This window comes from Aquarana catesbeiana, linkage group LG01 (assembly GCF_042186555.1).
Source record: "Aquarana catesbeiana isolate 2022-GZ linkage group LG01, ASM4218655v1, whole genome shotgun sequence".
Taxonomy (NCBI): Eukaryota; Metazoa; Chordata; class Amphibia; order Anura; family Ranidae; genus Aquarana; species Aquarana catesbeiana.
The window spans coordinates 774,042,173-774,067,429 of record NC_133324.1 but is presented as its reverse complement, the minus strand read 5'-3'; the positions used below and the strand labels follow the sequence as shown (position 1 = coordinate 774,067,429).

The following is a 25,257-nucleotide window of genomic DNA, read 5'->3' as shown; positions in this document are numbered from 1 at the left end:
CCACCTGGCTCCACTTACTTGCCTGGCAAGGGTGCACTATTGTGAGCACCTGGGGCGATTGGCTTGCATCTCTAGCGGGATGCCCAAGGTCCCGGATGCCAGATTTTCCTAAAAAGCCCCCCTAGCACATGCAGAACCCTCTCCCCCACACAGAATCACTGCATGTGTTGATTTATATCAGCTTCTCCCGCGCAATCGTCATTTATAGTGTGTTTGTGTGTGGGTGTGTGTGTGTAATAATGACAGACCTCAGATAAGTGGCACATGCACAGCAGTGTCTCACCACTTCCTTGGATCCTCCTCCTGTCTGTGTACACAGAAGACATCAGAGTGGAGGAGGCATGGTAGGGGGCGGGTTCATCGGCGTTGCATTGTGTGTATTGCCAGTTAGAAAGGCAGCCGACATCGCTCCCCGCCGGCTGCCAAAAAGAGCTGAGCTAAGATTTTGTGGGACAGCAAACATCCCGCACAAGCTGCAGGGCGGGAGCGCCCACATTAGCGTGCCCCTCCCGGGAAAGTCCCTGCTCCAGAAGGATTTAGCCTTTATTCACTGGTAAGTGAAGGGTGGCCAATCAAGGAGGTATGATTGCGTTGGCCCTGCTGACACCCCCCCCCAATGTGTGGCACCCGGGGAGGACCGCCAATTTACCTATTTGCTGCTGGAGCTTTTTTTAAAAAAAAATTTTCACACATTTTAGATCTGAAGATTACTTAATTCCTCCCCCCAAAACATTATATATATTCTGATAGCAGAGACACTGTAGAAAAAAAATTTAGGAAATTGCTATTTTTTTTACGTAACATGTTAATCATGTTACTATTTATCTAATTCATATTTTTAGTAAAAAATACATTGAAATTATTTTTTACTGTACACAAACAAGTTTTAGAAACAAAAAATTGATGTTCCGTCAATTACATAGATGCTGAATATGTCAAGCCTCAAAATTATGCAAAGGGAGATTTAAAAAAATTTTTTGGATATGTCTTTTAATTTTTTTTCCTAACCGGTTCCAGACCAGTAACACTGCGGCAGGCTGGCTCCCCTGCCGCAGGTTGGCTCCCCCGTTGTAGGTGTACGTCGGGCGCGTGGGTGCCTAGGGGCTCTCGGCGAACCTGCAGCAATCCGATTTGCTTTAGAACCTCCAGGCCCAGGCCAGTGGTTTCTGGCCTGGACCTGGTGATTGATTCTGGCAAATAAGAGACTGTCCCCTGCCTGTAAGTGTAAACACAGTCACAGTGTCACCAAGTGCAGTTTTCATATTTTTCTTTGATCACTGTACTGGTGTCATTTGTGACACTAATCAGCATTAGGATACTTAGTAGTAAACCCAGATAGTTCTAGAGACCCCCCTAATCCCCCCTAATAAAGATTTAACCCCTTGATCACCCTCCAGTTAACACTTTCACCCCCTGTCAGTGTGTAGTTAGCCAGTTAGCTAGTTACTGTCACTGCCAGGTTTTTATAGCATCAGGGTACCCTCCATATATTGCCTAATAAAGGTTTAATCCCCTGATCACCCGGCGGGTGATATCAGGTTTTAGCGTCAGTTAGGGTCTGCGTTGCTCCAGGCAGTGTCAGATTAGTGCCAGTAGTGCTAACACCCACGCACGCACCATACACCTCCCTTAATAGTATAGTGTCTGAACGGATTGATATTTTTGATCTGATCAGAATTATATTAGCGTCCTCAGTAGTTTAGGGTTCCCAAAAATGCAGCGTTAGCGGGATCAGCCCAGATACCTGCTAGCACCTGCGTTTAGCCCCTCCGCCCAGCCCAGCCCAGCCCAGCCCAGCCCACCCAAATGCAGTATCAATCGATCATTGTCACTTACAAAACACATAACTGCAGCGTTCGCAGAGTTAGGCCTGATCCATGAGAACACTAAAGCCATGTACACACGACCGGACTTTTCGACTGGACTGGTCCGACAGAACGAATCCATCGGACAATCCGACCGTGTATGGGCTTCATCGGACCTTCAGTGGACTTTTTCTGTCAAAAATCAGACTGACTTTAGATTTGGAACATGTTTCAAATCTTTCCGACAGGCTCCAGTCCGGACGAAAAATCAGTTCGTCTGTATGCTAGTTTGACAGACAAAAAAGGACACAAGGGCAGCTATTGGCTACTGGTTATGAACTTCCTTATTCTAGTCCCTTCGTATGTCAACACGTTCAAACCAACGGACTTTCGAATGGACTTTAGTCTGTTCGTGTGTGGGCAAGTCCAGTCGTTCGAAAGTCCGTTGTAACTCCGTTGAAAGTCCGTTGAAAAGACCGTCGGACCTTTGCTGCTGAAAAGTCCGCTCGTGTGTACATGTCATAACATTTTTTTGGATAGCGTTTGAAGCAGTTGCTGACAATCAGGTGTTCTTTTTTTCCTGTGAGTTTCACTAGTTGTACCAGTAAATTTAGAAGCCACAATGTCCAATCGAAGGTACACTTGTGAAGAGGCCTACATGTTTCTGAGCATGACAGATGAGAGTGAAGAGGAAGTCACCCATCTGTCAGATTCAGGCTCAGAATATGAACTGGTAGACATCAGCAGCACCCTGACAGATAGCTCTGACAACAGAGTAGTGGTTCCTGCCAAGGTCAGGCGTACCCGACCCTTTTCTTCTGCTGTTGTTGAGGTACAAGAACTGCAGGGCTCTCTTATGGAGCAGAGAGCCAGTATTAGTGCCGCTCATCCTTCTGGTGAATTGGCAAGCACCCTGGTCATAGTCAAACCAGCACTGCAGTATCACATGGTGACGTGGTGAGTCCCATAAGTGCAGTTCAAGCTGGTGAAGTGGCTAGCACAGGTAGTGTCCCACAGCCACCAAGAAGACAAAGACAGGCCCGTCGAGCCCATAGTGCCCTTCCTTCTGCATTTGCCAATCCAAATTGGGAGCCTACCACTTCTGCAGCACCCGTACTTCCCCCATTCACTGGCCAACCCGGAATTCAGGTGGAAACAGTTGATTTTACGTCACTTGATCTTTATTTGCTGTTTTTCACCGAAGATCTCTATAGATATATTGTGGACCAAAGCAATTTGTTTGCTGGTCAATTCATCGCCGCTAATCCCCAGTTGGCCCTTGCCAGAGATTGGAAACCTATTATGGTTTCCAAATTTAAGACCTTCCTGGGCCTATCCCTCCTCATGGGCATAACTAAAAAAAGTGAGTTGCGGTCATGTTGGTCCACTGATTCATCATATGCCCGTGTTCTCTGCTTGCATGACCAGGACATGATAAGAGAAGATCTTGCGGTTCATGTATTTTAATGACAATGAACTCTGTCGTCCTCGGGATGACCCTGGATTTGATCAGCTCTACAAAATTCGGCCCCTCATAAACCACTTCAACTAAAATTTTGCAGCCTTGTTTACTCCCGATTAAGTTGTCTGCGTTGATGAGTCTCTGATTACATTTTCTGGCTACTTGTCTAGCAAACAGTATGTTCCCAGCAAGCGTGCCAGATATGGGGTCGAGTTGTATAAGCTTTGTGACAGGGCAACAGGCTATACATATAGTTTTATGGTTTACGAGGGAAGAGATAGTCACGTGGAGCCGGAGAACTGTCCAAGCTATATAGGGAGCTCTGGTAAGATTGTGTGGGACATGGTGTCACTTTTATTAGTAAAGCGGTACCACTTGTACGTGGACAATTATTAAACAAGTGTGCCACTTTTTAGTCACCTTTTTGATTGGGAAATTGGCGCATGTGGCACCTTGCGATTTAATCACTGGGGCTTCCCCCAACTGCTTGTAGAGTCCCAACTTAGATGGGGGAGAGAGCTTGCTTGAGATGTAATAATTTGCTCACAGTGAAGTGGGGGGATTCACTGAATATCCTCCCTTCAAGCAGATACGGCAGTCCAAAATCCAATGGTGATTGGTGTTGTGGAGAAACCCATCTGTGTCCACGAATACAACCTTAACATTGGAGGGGTGTACCTCAACGACCAGATGTTGGCGCCGTACTTAATTGCCCGTAAGGCCAGATGCCGGTACAAAAAAGTGTCTGTATATTTATTCCAATTGGCTCTGCTGAACGCTTATGTGCTATACGCTTCAGAACGAAGTGGATCCTTCCTAAAATTCCAGGAAGAGATCATCACAGCTCTTCTGTTTACAGATAGGGCTGTGGCCCAACTTCCCAACGCAAATGCAGTAAGCTGGCTGCATGAGCGTCATTTTCCGTATGTCCTCCCTGGTACCCCTGCCCAAAGAACACCCCAAAGAAGACGTTGTGTCTGCAGAAAACAAAGATTTAGGAGTGAAACCTGCTTTTATTGTCCCTCCTGTCCTGACCAACCTGGTCTCTGCATCGGTGACTGTTTCAAACACTATCACACACTAGTGGAGTGTTAGCGTAGGGTACAGCACTACACAGTCCTAGGGCACACTTACACAGGGTCTCGAAATATGAGATGGCCATCACATTTTGAAAGACCTTAATCTGGAATGTTTACAGTTAATATAAAAGTGCAAAAAAAAAACCTCTCTTATGTTCACTCTCTATTATCCGCTCTATTGTTTGCTCTCTATTGTTCTATATATTTTGTTCTCTCTCTATTATTACTGTATTTTAAAATTGTAATGTTTAATTTTTACTGTGTTTTATTGCATTTGCTTTGCAGGTATGATATGCCTTATTGTTATACTGTAATGTTACTTTTTTTGTTAACCCTTATTTGTTTAGCAGGTACGCCTTTCAGCTGCAGCACAGGTTTATTTATTTTGACAGCAACAGCGGTTGCTCCCACGATACGTAAAGCTGTAACTCCAGCACTGTTGGAGGTGATTTTCACCACCACATTTAAAAAAAAGAGCATATATGCCAAAGCAGGGGTGGAGGGGCGATTTGCTACTAACATTAGGGGTGGATTGCCCCCATGCTTTGGAATAATTTTTTAGGCACAGATTGAAAATAAGTTGTTTTATTGAGTTAATGTTTTATTGTTACCATTGTTTGCTTTTCAGGTACACCATTCAGCTGCAGCACCGATTTACTTATCTTGACAGCAACAGCGTTTGCTCTCACGATACGTAAATCAGCAACTCCAGCGCTGTAGGAGGTGATTTCACCACCACAGTTAAAAAGAAAAATGGTGCATGTATGCCCGTCATTAGAAGTGGGTGGATGAAGGGGCGGTATTCTAATGGTGGGAATACCCACTGATCAATCTCTTTTTTTTGTTCAGCCCACAGGCTACATGAAAAAAAGAACATTATATGCCCAAAAAGGACCAGCAATGTACTAGTATGTTGCTAGATTTTGAGTGGTTATACCAAAATGATGCCTGCAGGTTTAGGTATCATCTTGGTATCATTTTTTTTCAGCCAGCAGTCGGCTTTCATGTAAAAGTAATCCTAGCAGCTAATAAGCCTCTAGACTGCTTTTACAAGCAGTGGGAGAAAATGTCCCCCCCTGCCATTTTCCATGGTTTTCTCAGGCTCTCCTGTCCCACCAGCTACAAGCATTTCATGACTTAGGTTTCGCCAGATATATACAGCACCATTTGGAAATTGGGAAAGCATTTTATCACAACAATTTTGGTGTGGTCAGATGCTTTGAGGGCAGAGGAGAGATCTAGGGTTTAATAGACCCCAATTTTTTCAAAAAAGAATACCTGTCACTACCTATTGCTATCATAGGGGATATTTACATTCCCTGAGATAACAATAAAAAATTAAAGGAACAGTTTAAAAATAAACTAAAAAAGCAAAATAAATAATAATAAAAAAACACCCCTGTCCCCCTGAAAACATCACAGCACCCTGCCTCAGTACTTTTCTCAAGAGCTCTCAGCCCTGGTGCAAGCAGTGTGTTTGCTCTTTAGAGTGGTTGTACACTAATCAAAATGTCTTAAAGGGAGGCTGTCAGTCTGGATGGGTGTGTGCTCCTAGGTAGAATGCATTAACATGCAGACCACCCTAGGTAACACCCACATGTGAGGTAAGCCTCCATTATTGGAAGAACAGAAATCCAATGAAAGAGCCGATTCAGGGACAGTCAGACTGAGGACGAATGGCCTAGATAATGCTCTATGTCCTCAAGTCTGGATTTGAGGCAGGCTTTAACTAACTTGCTGCAATGTCTAATGCACACTGTGAGCTCACAGTATACAGTCAAATCAGATTAAGCTATTTGTGTACAGTAGAAGAGCTTGTACAACTGTGCAAGGCCAAATGTATGGTTGAAGTTCAGCTTTAAAGGAAAATTGTGCTGAAAGACTATGAAGGCTGCCTTTGCTGGGTCCAGTCTGAAAAAGCTAGCTACATAGCAATTTCTCACTTTGGTACTTTGAGTCACTGACCTACAAGAGATATATAGCAGCAGCATCAACCCTCATTTGCTCAATGGTAATGGATGGAGGAGTCTAGTAATGGCACGTGTTTCAACCTGAGCGTGTAGCTGGAGATCCTGGTCTCATAATCTACCCTATGAACAAGCAATGATCTCCCGATCCACATGACCGGCCTCCTCCTACGTACCACCCCCACCAGCTGTGCCACTGTGTCAGATCCTCCTCGCCTCGGTTACACCATCTGCCGAGGTCAGAGCCTTCCCGTTGGAGCGGGTGAGCGGCGGGACTCTGAGGTATTTCCTCCTGCAGAGACAGAGACTGTGAGGTTTTTCCCCCTGCAGAGACAGAGAACAAGAGACCGGACCGGCCAGTGAGCAGACCCCAGAGGATTCCCCTCCCCCGCAGCCTCTAGCATACCAGCTTCCCGGCAGATAGCCCCTCTGCATGGGGACATAGGTGCGGAGAGAGTGTGGGGGATAAAGTGCCTGCTTCTCTTTTTTATTCACCGTGCCCGCTCCTTAATATTTTTCCTTCCCCCTCTGTGTTGAGCCCCAGAAAATAGTGATTTTTTTCTTTTTGACTCAGGAAAAAACAAATATTCAGATAAAGGAGAGGGAAGGAGGTGGGAAAAAAAAACAAAACAAACAAAAACTGCATAACTCACAGTTATAGGGAGTCAAAGTGGCTGATGGATATTTGAACTGATCCTACAGTGCATGCGGGTGCGATATGGTAAGTACCACAAAAGCCACTGTATTGCAAAATAAAATGTGTTATGTGCAGGGACACTTTTTCTATCGTTAAGGTACCTCAGGCTGTTTAAACTACATATGAACAAAGATATATAATCAAATATAAACAGATACTGTAGACAATTTCTGTCATAAATAGACTATTGAGAGGGGCAGGATAAGACCGAAAGGATTACTGTTTGTCTAACTTAAGCGTGCACATACATACATATGTAAATAAAGCAGAGGAGCAGGAGGAGAAGGTGGAAGGAGGGAAGAGAAGTGGAGGAGAGGGGGAAGGAGAAAGAAAGGAAAAACTCACCATCCCACTGACGCATATTTTAGAGAAAATATACACCGCTGAGATCCAATAATGGGCAAATAAGGGAGGTTAATATTTGAAGGAATGTGAGAAGTAAGGAAATAACAGAGAAACATGAGGGGCAAGGCGGCAAGAGGAGGAGCGACCCCCAAATCACCCCGTTTAAGCCTGACTATGACCAGTCCGGGCCCAATAAAAAAATATGTCACCCAGGTGGGAAACAAGCACTCAAACAACATCAAACTACCAAAAATAATCAATGGAGAGTAAAGAGAAGAAGAAAGAAAAGAAAAAGGTCCAAAATAAAACACTTACAGAGACTGATACACTATCGAAATCTAGAATAGATCACGAACCAGATATAGACAGTGAATTAAGAGAAGAAGAGGAACTACAAGACAAAGCCCCCCTACCAACAAAAATGGAAATTGAATCCATGTTTGCCACTCTGGAAAAGTCGCTAAAAAAATGAAATGGAGAGATTACATAGAAATCTTGGTCACATTCTAGAACAAGTTGAGGAGGTGGAAAAGAAAACTGAAACCAACAGCATGAGCATAAGAAAATTAAAAGGATAAATCAAATTCATGAAAAGAGCTCAACGAGAACAAACATATAAACTAGAGGATCAAGAGAATAGGGATCGAAGAAAGAATCTAAGGATACGCTGTGTCCCAGACTCCTCCCAGCATGAAGATCTAACAGAAATAATAAAGAAGATCTGTAACCCACTGATGGATAAAGAAATAACTAATCCAATAAAAATTGAGAGAGCACATAGACTAAGAAGACCAAAAGAAATTCCACAGGAGAACCCAAGAGATATTATAGTGCAGTTTGAAAACTGGGAAGAGAAAAATCAAATCTGGAGAAACCTGAGGGGAAAATCGCCAATAAAGTTTGAAGGGAAGAATATTCAAATGTTCCAAGACCTGTCACAGGAAACTTTGAAAAGGAGGAGAACTCTAAGGCCCCTACTGGTGATCCTACAGGAAAATGAAGTCCAATATAATTGGGACATCCCCTCATGTCTGATTGGGAGGAAAAATGGCCATACAGCTCGACTGAGATTCATTGAAGAGATCCCTGAATTTTGCAGAAAACTGGAGATTCCCACACTAGAAGATTTTTCAGAGAAAAGGCCAAGATGAAGAAATACCATAAATGAAAAGAAGAATCAATACAGACTCAAAAAGAGCCCCCCCCCCCCCCTTTTTTTCTCTTCCCTCTCCTTCCCTATGCTCCCATAAGTTGCAGTTGAAATTAAGAGTGGGAGAGGATGAGAGGGGATGGAATAGGGGAGGCCTTGGAAGGTGGGACTGGGAGGTAGTGGAAAAACATAAAAATAAACAATAAGGGTGTAGGGACCAGGATCTTTGGCACGCTCCAGAATTGACTCCATAAAAGAAGGGGGGTGATTTTGGACAGCTCCACACAGAACTCCACCTCAGGACAAGGGGAGCAGAGGGACAAGGGGGTCCCTAAGGTAGTGATCTGGACCATGGGGTCAAGACACCAACAGAGGAGGAAGTGGGGGAAAGGGGAGGGGAGGGAGGGCAGGGGAGGAGAGGGAGGGAAGGGGTTGAGGGAGAGTTCTGTGGGAGGTGAGGGGAGGGGGGAAAGATCTGGTTTTCCTTATCTGTGTACCGAGCCAAGAAAGGGGAATAAGGGAAGGGAAAATAAATAATGACTGACATAAAGTTTGATACATATAATGTAAGAGAGCTGAACTCCACGGAAAAAAGACACACAGTGTTAAAAGAGTTGGAAAGATATTCCGCTGAGATAATTTTACTACAAGAGACGCATATAGCAATGGATTCAAATATTAGAATATACTCACGGGGGAACTCAACTTGGTTCTATCGTGACTCCCCAAACAAAAGGGCAAAAGGAGTTGCTATAGGAATAGCGAAAAACATCAGTTTTATTTTGGAAGAAAGGAAAGCTGACCCAGAAGGTCGCTATTTGTTCCTGAGAGGGTCCCTTCAAGGGAAAAGATTTACATTAGCAAACGTATACTGTCCCAATAGACACCCTAAAAAATATCTAAAGGGGATTCTCAACGCACTAATGAAGTTTAAACAAGGTCACTTAGTATTAGCAGGGGATTTCAACTTCTCAATAGATCAAGATCTCGATAGTACATCTGGTGCACCGATTCGAGAAAATAAACAACTAAAATGAATTAAAAAAAAATGTACAGTCAACAATTAGTTGACGTATGCAGGATAACATATCCTAGTAAAAAGGACTACACATTTCACTCAACGGTGCACAATATGTACTCGAGATTAGATTACATCCTGGTGGATCATGAAATACTGGAGTATGTAGTAGATGCATCGATTGGAATAATCTCGGTCTCTGATCATGCTCCAGTAACAGTAAGGATAATAGGGCGTACACACGGTCGGATTTTGTTCGGACATTCCGACAACAAAATCCATGGATTTTTTCCGACGGATGTTGGCTCAAACTTGTCTTGCATACACACGGTCACACAAAGTTGTCGGAAAATCCGATCGTTCTGAACGCGGTGACGTAAAACACGTACGTTGGGACTATAAACGGGGCAGTGGCCAATAGCTTTCATCTCTTTATTTATTCTGAGCATGTGTGGCACTTTGTCCGTCGGATTTGTGTACACACGATCGTAATTTCCGACAACGGATTTTGTTGTCGGAAAATTTTATCTCCTGCTCTCCAACTCCGACAACACGGAAAATCCGACCGTGTGTACGGGGAATAAGAGTTAACGATAGGGAGCATAGAAAAGGGAACTGGAGATTGAATGAAGACCTTATAGATGATGTAAAAGTTGGAAAAATAATAACAACCAAAGTTGAACAATACTTTAGTACAAATGACACACCAGAAGTGACAAAGGCGACAATTTGGGAGGCCCATAAAGCCTATATTAGGGGAAAACGGATCTCCATAGGAGCTAGAAAAAAAAAAGAAAGAGAGATAAAAATGAAAAATGTAATAAAAGAACTATATGAGCTAGAACAACTACATAAAACACAACTAGACAGAGAAACCCATCAGAGGAATGTCATAAAAAGGGGCCAGTTAAGAGACATGATGGAACAAGAAACTAGAAAGGTTTTCAAAAATGTAGCAAAAGAAAGGTACAAGTGGGGGAATAAGCCCAGGAAATATCTAGCAAAAATATCAAAGGGGATAAAAACTTCAAATTATATAGAAAAGATAAAAAACAAGAAAGGTGAAATGAAATATAAATCAACTGAGATTGCAAATGCTTTTAAAACATATTATAGTGCATTATATGCAATCAGAAAAAATGAAACACAACAGGAGGAGGAGAGTAGGAAAAATACAGGAATGTCTAGTGGAAGTTAATCTACCAAAAATAACAGAAGAAAGTGTAGTGAAATTAGATGAATCAATTACCCATGACGAAATTTATACAGCTATAAAGGAAACACCAGGGGGGAAAAGCCCAGGCCCGGATGGCTATACGATTAAATATTATAAAAGATTTAAAGAACAACTAGTCCCAGTATTATGTAACTATCTAAATAAAATAGGGGAAAATGAGGAAATAAGGAAATAATCTCTTTTAGCTAATATCACAGTAATACCAAAAGTAGGAAAAGATAGAACTATTTGTTCAAACTACCGCCCTATAGCACTGTTAAATGCAGACACAAAGCTATATGCAAAAATTCTGGCATCAAGGTTAAAAAACCTTATGCCGGACCTGATTAATGTAGATCAAGCCGGTTTTGTGCCAGGAAGGGAGGGTAGGGACAATAGTATTAGAGCCATGTTATCCATGAAGAGTAAATCCCCAATGCTTTTTATTTCGATCGATGCTGAAAAAGCATTTGACCAACTAGATTAGGGATTTATGATGAATGCACTACGGAGTATAGGACTGGGACCAAGAATCATGAAATGGATTAACAATCTATACAATCATCCAACAGCTAGGATCGGGGTCAATGGCAGTATGTCGTCTGACTTTGAGATGTTCAATGGTACAAGGCAAGGATGCCCGCTCTCGCCACTCCTGTATGTAATCGCACTAGAACCATTACTAATGAAAATATGGAATAATGTGGATATAGGAGGTATCAGGGTGGGAGAGGAAGAACATAAGGTGGCAGCATACACAGATGACATACTCCTATATATGACCAAACCAAGACTGTCCCTACCCAGCCTAATAAAAGAACTGAAAGAGTTTGGCAAGCTCACAAATTTTAAGATCAATCCTATAAAAACAGTGATATTAAATTTAGGAGTAGGTAAAAATGAGGAAAAAGCACTACAACAGGAATTCCCCTTTACCTGGGAAAAAGAAGAATTAGCATACTTAGGAATTAAAATAACACCTACCCTAGAGAAGTTATATCAAGCTAATTATATTCCACTACTAAATGAAGTTAAAACAGAGATAAAAAATATTTCAAGGAGACCAATCTCTTCAATGTGCTCAGTTTGAAGCTGTGGAGCTTGGTGTAAGTGGAGCTGGATTAAGTGGGAGTTAAAAACAAGTGTTAGAGTATACAAGTCTTGCTGTCTGTTGGTGTGTGTTGCTGTCTGTTGGTGTGTGTTGCTGTCTGTTGGTGTGTGTTTGCTGTCTGTTGGTGTTTGTTGGGTTGCATTTTGGGGACTTTTCCTTTTAGTTTTTAATTTGCCTTTTGCTGTCACTTTTTAAATAGCTTTTTTTTTTTTTTTTCTTGTTTCATCAGTCTATCAATTAAGGGGTGTGGTTAATTGCTCACAGGTGCCTATTTAACTTGTTGTAGGACTCAGTCTGAGCGTGCTCAGTTTGAAGCTGTGGAGCTTGGTGTAAGTGGAGCTGGATTAAGTGGGAGTTAAAAACAAGTGTTAGAGTATACAAGTCTTGCTGTCTGTTGGTGTGTGTTGCTGTCTGTTGGTGTGTGTTGCTGTCTGTTGGTGTGTGTTTGCTGTCTGTTGGTGTTTGCTGGGTTGCATTTTGGGGACTTTTCCTTTTAGTTTTTAATTTGCCTTTTGCTGTCACTTTTTAAATAGCTTTTTTTTTTTTTTTTCTTGTTTCATCAGTCTATCAATTAAGGGGTGTGGTTAATTGCTCACAGGTGCCTATTTAACTTGTTGTAGGACTCAGTCTGAGCGTGCTCAGTTTGAAGCTGTGGAGCTTGGTGTAAGTGGAGCTGGATTAAGTGGGAGTTAAAAACAAGTGTTAGAGTATACAAGTCTTGCTGTCTGTTGGTGTGTGTTGCTGTCTGTTGGTGTGTGTTGCTGTCTGTTGGTGTGTGTTGCTGTCTGTTGGTGTTTGCTGGGTTGCATTTTGGGGACTTTTCCTTTTAGTTTTTAATTTGCCTTTTGCTGTCACTTTTTAAATAGCTTCTTTTTTTTTTTTTTTCTTGTTTCATCAGTCTATCAATTAAGGGGTGTGGTTAATTGCTCACAGGTGCCTATTTAACTTGTTGTAGGACTCAGTCTGAGCGTGCTCAGTTTGAAGCTGTGGAGCTTGGTGTAAGTGGAGCTGGATTAAGTGGGAGTTAAAAACAAGTGTTAGAGTATACAAGTCTTGCTGTCTGTTGGTGTGTGTTGCTGTCTGTTGGTGTGTGTTGCTGTCTGTTGGTGTGTGTTGCTGTCTGTTGGTGTGTGTTTGCTGTCTGTTGGTGTTTGCTGGGTTGCATTTTGGGGACTTTCCCTTTTAGTTTTTAATTTGCCTTTTGCTGTCACTTTTTAAATAGCTTTTTTTTTTTTTTTCTTGTTTCATCAGTCTATCAATTAAGGGGTGTGGTTAATTGCTCACAGGTGCCTATTTAACTTGTTGTAGGACTCAGTCTGAGCGTGCTCAGTTTGAAGCTTGGTGTAAGTGGAGCTGGATTAAGTGGGAGTTAAAAACAAGTGTTAGAGTATACAAGTCTTGCTGTCTGTTGGTGTGTGTTGCTGTCTGTTGGTGTGTGTTGCTGTTTGTTGGTGTGTGTTGCTGTCTGTTGGTGTGTGTTTGCTGTCTGTTGGTGTTTGCTGGGTTGCATTTTGGGGACTTTTCCTTTTAGTTTTTAATTTGCCTTTTGGGTGTGTAAAATACCGCGCCAATCTAACACATCAGAATAGCGGCCAACACTACAATATGACAAAAATTGTGCACAATAACTAAAAAATAAAAGTGTAGCGCTAACGTGAAAACAATGAAAAAAAGGTCTATGAGGGTTTGGGATAGAGGAAAGTCAATCCACATAGGAAGAAGCGGGTACCCCCGTCCAATCTCAAACCTACAATGTAGATATGTGTATAGTGCATGTGAATTTTACCATATCTAAAGCAAAGACAATGCCCCTAAGAGGTACAAGTGGTCATGGAAATAACATAAAATGACGAAAAATGCTAGTGAAAACAGTTAAATAAATAAATGGTGTCAAACAATGTCCATAATGTTGGTGAAGAGATATAACTCTCAAAAAGACCATATAAACATAATAAATCAGTCCATATAGTGCATGATGTGGTTGACCCAACTTGAATCCAAAAGCAGGTGGTGTCACAGGAAAGTGCAAACCAAAGAAAGAGATGTAATACTCTTACCGACTTCGGTGGACTCACAGGCCGTGGGCGGTGAGTCAAATAGGCTTGTACTGTCCTCAAATGACAGTGTGAGGCTAGTTGGTATACCGGAAGATTTCCTCCTCGAATGGGGGGCCAGGAATCTGCCCAAATAATCTGCTCGATCACCGTCTTTGTCAGCAGGTGTGGACCATGTATGAAGAAAAAACAAGGAACCTCCACATGGTGTAAATCCAAGATAACTTTTTAAATGGTGTTTATTAGATCGTTCAAGATCATCAAACATGCCATTAAGCATAAAAAATAGTAGAATCGATTCAAAAGATATAAAAACAGCAAGCGTGGTATAGGTGGCTGGGTACAGCAAGAAACCCGACCGGTTTCGTCCGCAAAGACTTCGGCTCACAGGTGCCTATTTAACTTGTTGTAGGACTCAGTCTGAGCGTGCTCAGTTTGAAGCTGTGGAGCTTGGTGTAAGTGGAGCTGGATTAAGTGGGAGTTAAAAACAAGTGTTAGAGTATACAAGTCTTGCTGTCTGTTGGTGTGTGTTGCTGTCTGTTGGTGTGTGTTGCTGTCTGTTGGTGTGTGTTTGCTGTCTGTTGGTGTTTGCTGGGTTGCATTTTGGGGACTTTCCCTTTTAGTTTTTAATTTGCCTTTTGCTGTCACTTTTTAAATAGCTTTTTTTTTTTTTTTTCTTGTTTCATCAGTCTATCAATTAAGGGGTGTGGTTAATTGCTCACAGGTGCCTATTTAACTTGTTGTAGGACTCAGTCTGAGCGTGCTCAGTTTGAAGCTGTGGAGCTTGGTGTAAGTGGAGCTGGATTAAGTGGGAGTTAAAAACAATTGTTAGAGTATACAAGTCTTGCTGTCTGTTGGTGTGTGTTGCTGTCTGTTGGTGTGTGTTGCTGTTTGTTGGTGTGTGTTGCTGTCTGTTGGTGTGTGTTTGCTGTCTGTTGGTGTTTGCTGGGTTGCATTTTGGGGACTTTTCCTTTTAGTTTTTAATTTGCCTTATGCTGTCACTTTTTAAATAGCTTTTTTTTTCTTGTTTCATCAGTCTATCAATTAAGGGGTGTGGTTAATTGCTCACAGGTGCCTATTTAACTTGTTGTAGGACTCAGTCTGAGCGTGCTCAGTTTGAAGCTGTGGAGCTTGGTGTAAGTGGATCTGGATTAAGTGGGAGTTAAAAACAAGAGTTTAAAACAGGAGGTTATAACAGGGGTCATAGTACCTGTGTAGTGTGAGTATCTGAGTGTTGTCTGAGTAGTGTGTGTGGATCGTTAGTACTTGTGTATTGTGTACCTGTGTATTGTCGTGTACCTGTGTATTGTCTTGAGTATTAGTGCCAGGAAGCTAGTTGTTAGGTAATTTGGACAGGGTAAAATCCCCAAATCCTCACCAAATTTAATAGGTACGATGCCCGGCGGGTGTGGAGAGACGACTCTTTGTACATCTTGCCGCATGTATGCGTTCCTTGATCATCCGATCGAGGGCGAATACTGCTGTGAAAAATGTAAGCACATTGTTTCCCTGGAAGCCCAGGTTCTGAATCTGGGGAAGCAACTGTCAGCACTGAGAAGTCCCTCCATACTAAAGGTGAGCCAGGAACGTACACGGCAGGTGCCGGCAGGGGCCAGCACAGAGGCGGGTGGAGACAAAGAGGTGCAGGCACTAGCAAAGAGTAGATGGGTGACAGTCAGGAGGGGTAGAGGGGGAAGTGCCAGGGAGGCCGATCCAGGACTGGAGCATCCCAATAAGTACGCTCCATTGAGTGACATTGGTGTAACCAGTCAGGGACCAGCACTGCTGGAGATGAGGGACTCTCCTAGCTGCCAGGGGAAGAACTCCTCCAGTGAGAGTGGGGGGCAGCAAAGGGAAAGGAAAGACAGATTCTGGTGGTAGGGGACTCAATTCTTAGAAGGACAGAGAGGGCAATCTGTAACCAAGACCTGAAGCGCCGAACAGGTCTTCGGGTTCGGCACATCACGGATCTTGTGGACAGATTACTGGGAGGGGCTGGGGAAGACCCGGCTGTCATGGTGCACGTTGGCACCAATGACAAAGTCAGAGGCAGATGGAGTGTCCTAAAGAACGATTTTAGGGACTTAGGAGCTAAATTGAGGAAAAGGACCTCCAAGGTAGTGTTCTCAGGAATACTACCGGTACATCGAGCCACACCAGAGAGGCAGAGGGAGATTAGGGAAGTAAACAAGTGGCTGAAGAGCTGGTGTAGTAAGGAGGGGTTTGGGTTCCTGGAGGACTGGGCCGACTTCTCAGTCGGTAACCGGTACTATAGAAGGGACGGACTGCACCTAAATGAGGAGGGTGCAGATCTGCTGGGAATGAAGATGGCCAAAAAGTTAGAGGGGTTTTTAAACTAGGCGATAGGGGGGAGGGTCCAGAGACAGTGATAGCCAGCGCGGAAGATATTCCAGAGGGTAGTATTGGGGGCATTAGTGGTAGGTTAACCAAAGCACAAAAACACAAGGTGAGTATAGTAGCAAGTCCAAGTTGCAATCTTGAAACACCCAATACGAGGACAATATGCGACCGGTCTAAACTATGTGGCATGTTCACCAATGCCAGGAGCCTGGTGGACAAGATGGGTGAACTAGAGATACTGTTGTACAAGGAGGATTTGGATTTTGTGGGAATTTCAGAGACCTGGTTCAACAGCTCTCATGATTGGCTGGCAAACATTCAAGGGTATACCCTATACCGCAAGGACAGAGAGGGTAAAAAAGGGGGAGGGGTATGCCTATATATCAAGAATAATGTACAAGTGAATGTGAGAGATGACATCACTGAGGGGGCTAGGGAGGAGGTGGAATCTTTATGGGTAGAGCTCCAAAGGGATGAAGCTAAGGGGAAAATAATACTGGGAGTATGCTATAGGCCCCCTAACCTGAGGGAGGAAGTGGAGACGGATCTCCTATCACAAATTGGATTAGCAGCAAGGATGGGAAGTGTTATCATAATGGGGGATTTTAATTATCCAGACATAGACTGGGCGGAGGGAACCGCGCATTCATTTAAGGCTCGCCAGTTCCTTAGTGTCTTGCAGGACAATTTTATGGGTCAGATGGTAGACGCACCAACTAGAAATAAAACATTACTAGATCTACTGATTACCAACAATACAGACCTGATAACAGATGTGGAAATACGGGGCAATTTAGGTAACAGCGATCACAGGTCAATTAGTTTCAGTATAAATCACACAAATAGGAGACATGAAGGGAACACAAAGACACTGAATTTCAAAAGAGCCAACTTCCCTAAACTACAAACCTTGCTAAAAGGCATAAATTGGGATAAAATATTAGGAACAAAGAATACGGAGGAGAGATGGGTTTGCTTTAAGAGCATATTAAATAAGGGCATTAGCCAATGTATCCCATTGGGTAATAAATTTAAAAGAGCGAACAAACATCCTGGATGGCTTAACTCCAATGTAAAAATGCATATAAAAGCAAAGGAGAAGGCCTTCAAAAAATACAAGGTTGAGGGATCATCCACAGCATTCAGAATTTATAAAGAATGCAATAAGAAATGTAAGGGTGCAATTAGGTTGGCTAAGATAGAACATGAAAGACACATAGTGGAGGAAAGCAAAAAAAATCCCAAGAAATTCTTTAAGTATGTAAACAGTAAAAAAGGGAGGACAGACCATATTGGCCCCATAAAGAATGAGGAAGGACATCTGGTTACAAAGGATGGGGAGATGGCAAAGGTATTGAATTTATTCTTCTCCTCAGTCTTCACGAGTGAATCGGGGGGCTTCAGTAACCAAAACTGCAGTGTTTATCCTCATGACACAACACAGGAAGCACCTACATGGTTAACAGAGGACGGAATTAAAATTAGACTTGAGAAACTTAACATTAATAAATCACCGGGACCAGATGGCTTGCATCCGAGGGTACTTAGGGAACTCAGTCAGGTGATTGCCAGACCGTTGTTCCTAATTTTTACAGACAGTCTATTGACTGGAATGGTACCAGCTGATTGGAGAAAAGCCAATGTAGCACCAATATTTAAAAAGGGCCCAAAAAACATCCCTGGGAATTACAGACCAGTTAGCCTAACATCAATAGTATGTAAACTCTTGGAGGGGATGATAAGGGACTATATACAAGATTTTAGTAATAAGAATGATATCATTAGCAGTAATCAGCATGGATTCATGAAGAATCGTTCCTGCCAAACCAATCTATTAACCTTCTATGAGGAGGTGAGTTGCCATCTTGATAAAGGATGGCCCGTAGACGTGGTGTATCTGGATTTTGCAAAAGCATTTGACACAGTTCCCCATAAACGTTTACTGTACAAAATAAGGTGCGTTGGCATGGACCATAGGGTGAGTACATGGATTGAAAACTGGCTACAAGGGCGTGTTCAGAGGGTGGTGATAAATGGGGAGTACTCAGAATGGTCAGGGGTGGGTAGTGGGGTTCCCCAGGGTTCTGTGCTGGGACCAATCCTATTTAATTTGTTCATAAACGACCTGGAGGATGGGATAAACAGTTCAATCTCTGTATTTGCAGACGATACTAAGCTAAACAGGGCAATAACTTCTCCGCAGGATGTGGAAATCTTGCAAAAAGACCTGAACAAATTAATGGGGTGGGCGACTACATGGCAAATGAGGTTCAATGTAGAAAAATGTAAAATAATGCATTTGGGTGGCAAAAATATGAATGCAATCTATACACTGGGGGGAGAACCTCTGGGGGAATCTAGGATGGAAAAGGACCTGGGGGTCCTAGTGGATGATAGGCTCAGCAATGGCATGCAATGCCAAGCTGCTGCTAATAAAGCAAACAGAATATTGGCATGCATTAAAAGGGGGATCAACTGCAGAGATAAAACGATAATTCTCCCGCTCTACAAGACTCTGGTCCGCCCGCACCTGGAGTATGCTGTCCAGTTCTGGGCACCAGTCCTCAGGAGGGACGTACTGGAAATGGAGCGAGTACAAAGAAGGGCAACAAAGCTAATAAAGGGTCTGGAGGATCTTAGTTATGAGGAAAGGTTGCGAGCACTGAACTTATTCTCTCTGGAGAAGAGACGCTTGAGAGGGGATATGATTTCAATTTACAAATACTGTACTGGTGACCCCACAATAGGGATAAAACTTTTTCGCAGAAGAGAGTTTAATAAGACTCGTGGCCACTCATTACAATTAGAAGAAAAGAGGTTTAACCTTAAACTACGTAGAGGGTTCTTTACTGTAAGAGCGGCAAGGATGTGGAATTCCCTTCCACAGGCGGTGGTCTCAGCGGGGAGCATTGATAGCTTCAAGAAACTATTAGATAATCACCTGAATGACCGCAATATACAGGGATATGTAATGTAATACTGACACATAATCACACACATAGGTTGGACTTGATGGATTTGTGTCTTTTTTCAACCTCACCTACTATGTAACTATGATAAATATATTTAAAATAGTGATTTTACCAAAGATAATATATAAATTTCAAATGTTCCAGACAGAAATCCCATTAAACTTCTTTAAAGTAATAATAACAATAATTTTGAAATTCATATGGCAAAATAAAAAAGCCAGGGTAAATAACTCTCTCCTAACTAGGAAAAAAGAAAAAGGAGGGTTGGCACTTCCGGATGTAAAAAGATACTATAGAGCAGTCTAGGACTAGTAAAATGGGCAAACACAAACACTAAAAAGAGATGGGTGAAAATGGAAGACACACTAAACATGACACAACTTCAAAAAATTATTTGGATCCCACCGAAACTGAGAACACATAGTAGTGACACACATGAGTTAACTAAAAACGTATTTAAGATATGGGATGCATTATACCAAAAAGAAAAATGGAAATATAATTCACCTTTAATCGCATTAACGGGCACAAATTTTTTTTATTCCAGGAAATGGGACACGGTTGGGAAACCAATTAGGAAATGCACAATTAAAAGATATTATTATGCACGGTAAAATTAGGACAAAAGAGGATTTATTAATGACGCACCGGATTCATTAATGGGAATATTTGCAAAAGAAACACTTAGTAAGCACAATCCCTCAACCAATTTGAGACGAGAAAGTGCTAACCCCAATCGAAATGCTGTGTAATACAAAAACACCCGTAAAACATGGAATATCAAAAATGTATGATATACTGTCAGAAATAGAAGGACACGGGACGTTACCCTTCATAGAAAAATGGGAACAAGATTTGGGTATAAAATTAGACAAAACACAAATGATCAGAGCGGTGTATAATTATGTATCTGATATAAGTACGATAGAGGCAAACTATAAGTGTATGGTACGTTGGCATTTGACACCAGAAAGAATTAACAAATTCCAGCCAGACAGGCCCTCCCAGTGTTGGAGGAACTGTAAACAAATAGGAACAACAATTCACATATAGTGGGAGTGCCCAGAGATAAAAGATTACTGGAAAAAAATATTAGACTATATTAAGGTGATAACTGGAGAGAGGATTCCACAAAACCCCTGGAATTGTCTGTTTCACAGGACAAATAAAACAAAAAAACAATATAAGAAAACTTTGGTTCTGTACCTTCTCAACAAAGCCAAAGGACTCATCCCAAAAAAATGGCTTGCCATAACAAAACCAAGTGTAAAAGAGTAGCTACAAAGGGTAGACCACATTTGTAATATGGAATACCTTTACAGCAGAGAGCAGGGTCATGTCGAAAGTTATAGAGCAATCTGGGGGATATGTAATGTTTTCAAAACGTCAGAGAAATATGCGCAGGGTATGATTGAATTGGATTGAACTAGAATAAAGACAACAGATTGGGCAGGGGGGAGGAATGGGGGGAGATGAGCGGTAGGGGATTAGAAGTAAGAGAGTAGATGGAAGGTTTTAAGTTTTAAGATGTAATTGAATGATGTGTATTTTGTACGATGATTGTTCTCTAATAAAAATTTAAATAAAGAATTAATAAAAACACAAATATATAGCAGGTGTAGTCAGAGTGAAGTACAAATTCTTGATATGCATGCATGCCCTAGGCATGTAAAAAATATTAAAAATACTCAATTTTCTTAAGGGCCAGGGAACTAGCATTTTCAGAAGGAAGGACAGAAATGGCAGCCCCCGTATTTCTTTCAGCAGGTATATAATAGTAAGGATTCACTAAAGTTGTTCATGTTGCACTTTAAGTTAAAAATGATGACTGATAATACGCTTGCGTAAATGTAGTATAAGGTTACAATACCTTAGAAAAAAATCTCACAACAGCTATTTCAGCTAAAGTCTGTGAGAATTGCCATGGTTTATTGTAAATTAGCTTATGGTTGATAAAACAAGTCAAAGTAAAGCTAGGTCATTGCCTAGAAAATACAGCTAGGGTCAAGATATGTCTGGTAAGCACTTATATAGCTTGTAACAAACCTTTAGCCGTGAGCTGTACCTAGTCTGGTGTATGCTGTTGTGCGTTGGTGAATTCTATTACAATTCTGTGTCCACCAGGCAGGTGTAAAGGTTGTCATGTAAAGTAGGCAGAAACTATCTCTATCCTTTCTGAGTCCAGCAAATTCTTAAATTAAATATGTCAAAGAAAATAGTGACTTGAATGGATTTCATCTAATGCTGCAATACAGGCCAGATGACCTTTGTTCCTAGCTTTTCAAATACAGCTGAAAACAGAATGAAATGACTTCATCTAGGAGATGTACAGTGCAACATATAGCTGTCATGAGATAAATGGCAAGTGACCTAAATCTAACAAGGTATAAGCATGTGAAAAACACTTTTGTTTGCATTTTAGGAATATAAAATAGTAAGTGCTTACCTTAAAGGATATCTCATATTGCTCTCCTCCCCAAATTTCTAAGCCAGGATCATATCCACCCAGTTCCCAAAACCATTTCCGACTCACAGCAAAAAGCCCACCGGCCATAACAGGAGATCTGAAGGAGAAGAATTTAGAAGTAAGAAAATGTGCTATGTGCTTGTGTACAGAAGAGGAATGTGTAGATGCTAATCCCAGCATGACCCTCCGACTACAGTGTAACAAACATCTAAAATTTATAGTTACCCAACACGTCAACTTTGGAGACTCATATATTCAGTAGTGTCAGAGACTATTTAAATTCATAGATGTGTTCCTTTATACAAATATATATACAGTGGGGATGGAAAGTATTCAGACCTCCTTAAATTTTTCACTCTTTGTTATATTGCAGCCAATTGCTAAAATCATTTAAGTTCATTTTTTTCCTCATTAATGTACACACAGCATCCCATATTGACAGAAAAACACAGAATTGTTGTCATTTTTGCAGATTTATTAAAAAAGAAAATATCACATGGTCCTAAGTATTCAGACCCTTTGCTCAGTATTTTGTATAAGCACCCTTTTGATCTAATACAGCCATGAGTCTTTTTGGGAAAGATGCAACAAGTTTTTCACACCTGGATTTGGGGATGCTCTGCCATTCCTCCTTGAAGATCCTCTCCAGTTCTGTCAGGTTGGATGGTAAACGTTGGTGGACAGCCATTTTTAGGTCTCTCAAGAGATGTTGTCTTGTTGGAAGGTAAACCTTCGGCCCAGTCTGAGGTCCTGAGCACTCTGGAGAAGGTTTTCATCCAGAATATCCCTGTACTTGGCCGCTTTCATCTTTCCATTTCAATCAGTCATCCTGTCCCTGCAGCTGAAAAATACCCCCACAGCATGATGCTGCCACCACCATGCTTCACTGTTGGGACTGTATTGACAGGCAATGAGCAGTGCCTGGTTTTCTCCACACATACTGCTTAGAATTAAGGCCAACAAGTTCTATCTTGGTCTCATCAGACCAGAGAATCTTATTTCTCACCATCTTGGAGTCCTTCAGGTGTTTTTTAGCAAACTCCATGCAGGCTTTCATGTGTCTTGCGCTGAGGAGAGGCTTCCGTCTGGCCACTCTTCCATAAAGCCCCAAATGATGGAGGGCTGCAGTGATGGTTGACTTTCTACAACTTTCTTCCACCTCCTGACTGCATCTCTGGAGCTCAGCCACAGTGATCTTTGGGTTCTTCTTTACCTCTGTCACCAAGGCTCTTCTCCCCCGATAGCTCAGTTTGGACGGACGGACAGCTCTAGGAAGGGTTCTGGTCATCCCAAACGTCTTCCATTTAAGGATTATGGAGGCCACTGTGCTCTTAGAAACCTTAAATGCAGCAAAAATGTTTTTGTAACCTTGGCCAGATCTGTGCCTTGCCACAATTCTGTCTCTGAGCTGTTCAGGCAGTTCCTTTGACCTTATGATTCTCATTTGCTTTGACATGCACTGTGAGCTCTAAGGTCTTATATAGACAGGTGTGTGGCTTTTCTAATTAAGTCCAATCAGTATAATCAAACACAGCTGGACTCAAATGAAGGTGTAGAACCATCTCAAGGATGTTCAGAAGAAATGGACAGCACCTGAGTTAAATATATGAGTGTCGCAGCAAAGAGTCTGAATACTTAGGACCGTGTGATATTTCTGTTTTTCTTTTTTAATAAGTCTGCAAAAATGTAAACAATTTTGTGTTTTTCTGTCAATATGGGGTGCTGTGTGTACATTAATGAGGAAAAAAATGACCTTAAATGATTTTAGTAAATGGCTGCAATATAACAAATGCCCTGTACACATGATCGGACATTGATCGGACATTCCGACAACAAAATCCATGTATTTTTTCCGACCAATGTTGGCTCAAACTTGTTTTGCATACACACGGTCGCACAAAGTTGTCGGAATTTCCGATCGTTCTGAACGCGGTGACGTAAAACACGTACGTTGGGACTATAAACGGGGCAGTGGCCAATAGCTTTCATCTCTTTATTTGGTGAGAGATGATTCACGCTTTTTCAGACTCGTGGTTTTCAGATCATTTTCTGCTGTTCAGTTTGTGCTTGTGGGTTTGTATCTGGTCTTCAGTGCGTGCAGCGAGTACAATTGACTTGTCATTGTGTTCCTGTTTGTTCATTACTGATTTTCAGGTCGCTCTTCACAGGCCTTGCTGTTCTTCAGTGCGTTCTGTTACTTTGTTCTGAGCAGCTGACTGTTTTCTAGCCATGTTGCGTGTACGTACTCCTCGTAGAGTTCATGCTGTGCGGGGGCTTGGTGTTGGGGTCCTTACCTTGACACAAGTCCAGTCCATAAACAGGGCGGGGAGGAGTTCATGGACCAAGAATTGGTTGCTCCAGCATGACCAGTTCTGTCATATGCCTTTGCTCCGTGAGATCCGCGAGATGACGGACCCCGTATTTCACCGTTTGTTGGCTTTGCTGACCCCCTATATCAGCAAGCAGGATACCTGCATGAGGCAAGCCATCACTCCGGAGTAGAGGTTTGTCGCCACCCTGCGGTACTTGGCGACGGGGAGAAGCCTGCAGGACCTTAAGTTCTCGACAGGCATCTCCCCCAGGCTCTGGGGATCATAATCCCGGAGACCTGTTCTGCCATCATCCAGGTCCTGCAGAAGGAGTATATTAAGGTAAGATTTTTATCCTTTAACATCACATTTTATTTTATTTTATTTTATAGAATGTTTGCTAATGTATTGTATTTCTTTCCTCATTCCCTAATTACCGTGATTGTAATATGCTGTGAATGTCCCCTTTGTCCTCATGCATGCTGGATTTTTAACTAATTTAGTTTTGTCCTTCATGCATATTTGCTTTCACTTACCTCCCCAGCATGCTCTCCTGGGCCTATATTCACCTCATGTAGTCACTTAACAATGTATTTTGTCAGCTCCATAGTAGTGCTTTACCCCCTAAAATGTGTAAAAATGTGATTTGGGCTTAAAATTCTGGCAGAGTGCCAAAGGCTTTTTTTTGATGTCCCAAAATCATTTGGAACCCTCCCTCCCCCCAACTGCTAACTCAGCTGATACTAATCCTCTATCTGCTGACTTTGCCAAACCCATACACACTATACCCACCTATTTTGTGGTCAGATTTATGGATGAATTCCCCAAAGCATGTAGTGCAAGGGCCTGCCCGAATACTTTTAAATGGTACTGTTTAACTTTTTGGTATCCTATTATTATCTTGATAGGTAATAGCAGAACGTAAAAATGTGCTAAAATGTGTACAGTGTGTATTTATACCTTTGTATTATGACACTTCTTACCTGTCCAGTGGGCTGCCAATAGTGTAAGTAAGGAGGGGCTGACCAAAGTAAGACACATTATTTAGGCATTCATCTCTCAATGAAGTGGAGAGGGTTACCTGTCCAAAACATCTCCCCCCATAAAATTTAACAAATGGCTCATGAGAGGGGGGAGGAGGAATCTGATAGCTGGACCTTATATCTTTGTCTTTAAATAGTCCCTAAAATAAATGTTATACTGATGTTGGCCAAGAATGTTTATGTCTAATCTGCTTTCCATGT

At 42.0% G+C, this 25,257-nt stretch overlaps 1 protein-coding gene across 1 annotated transcript in view; it reads right to left on the bottom strand.

The window, feature by feature from the left end:
- Nucleotides 1–25,257, bottom strand: part of GALNTL6 (polypeptide N-acetylgalactosaminyltransferase like 6) — a 2,428,129-nt gene that overhangs the window by 411,862 nt on the left and 1,991,010 nt on the right. Inside the window, exon 7 of the mRNA XM_073606417.1 lies at nucleotides 21,684–21,801. Within this exon, the coding sequence (XP_073462518.1) occupies nucleotides 21,684–21,801 (118 nt within the window). The remainder of the gene's footprint in view (nucleotides 1–21,683; nucleotides 21,802–25,257) is intronic.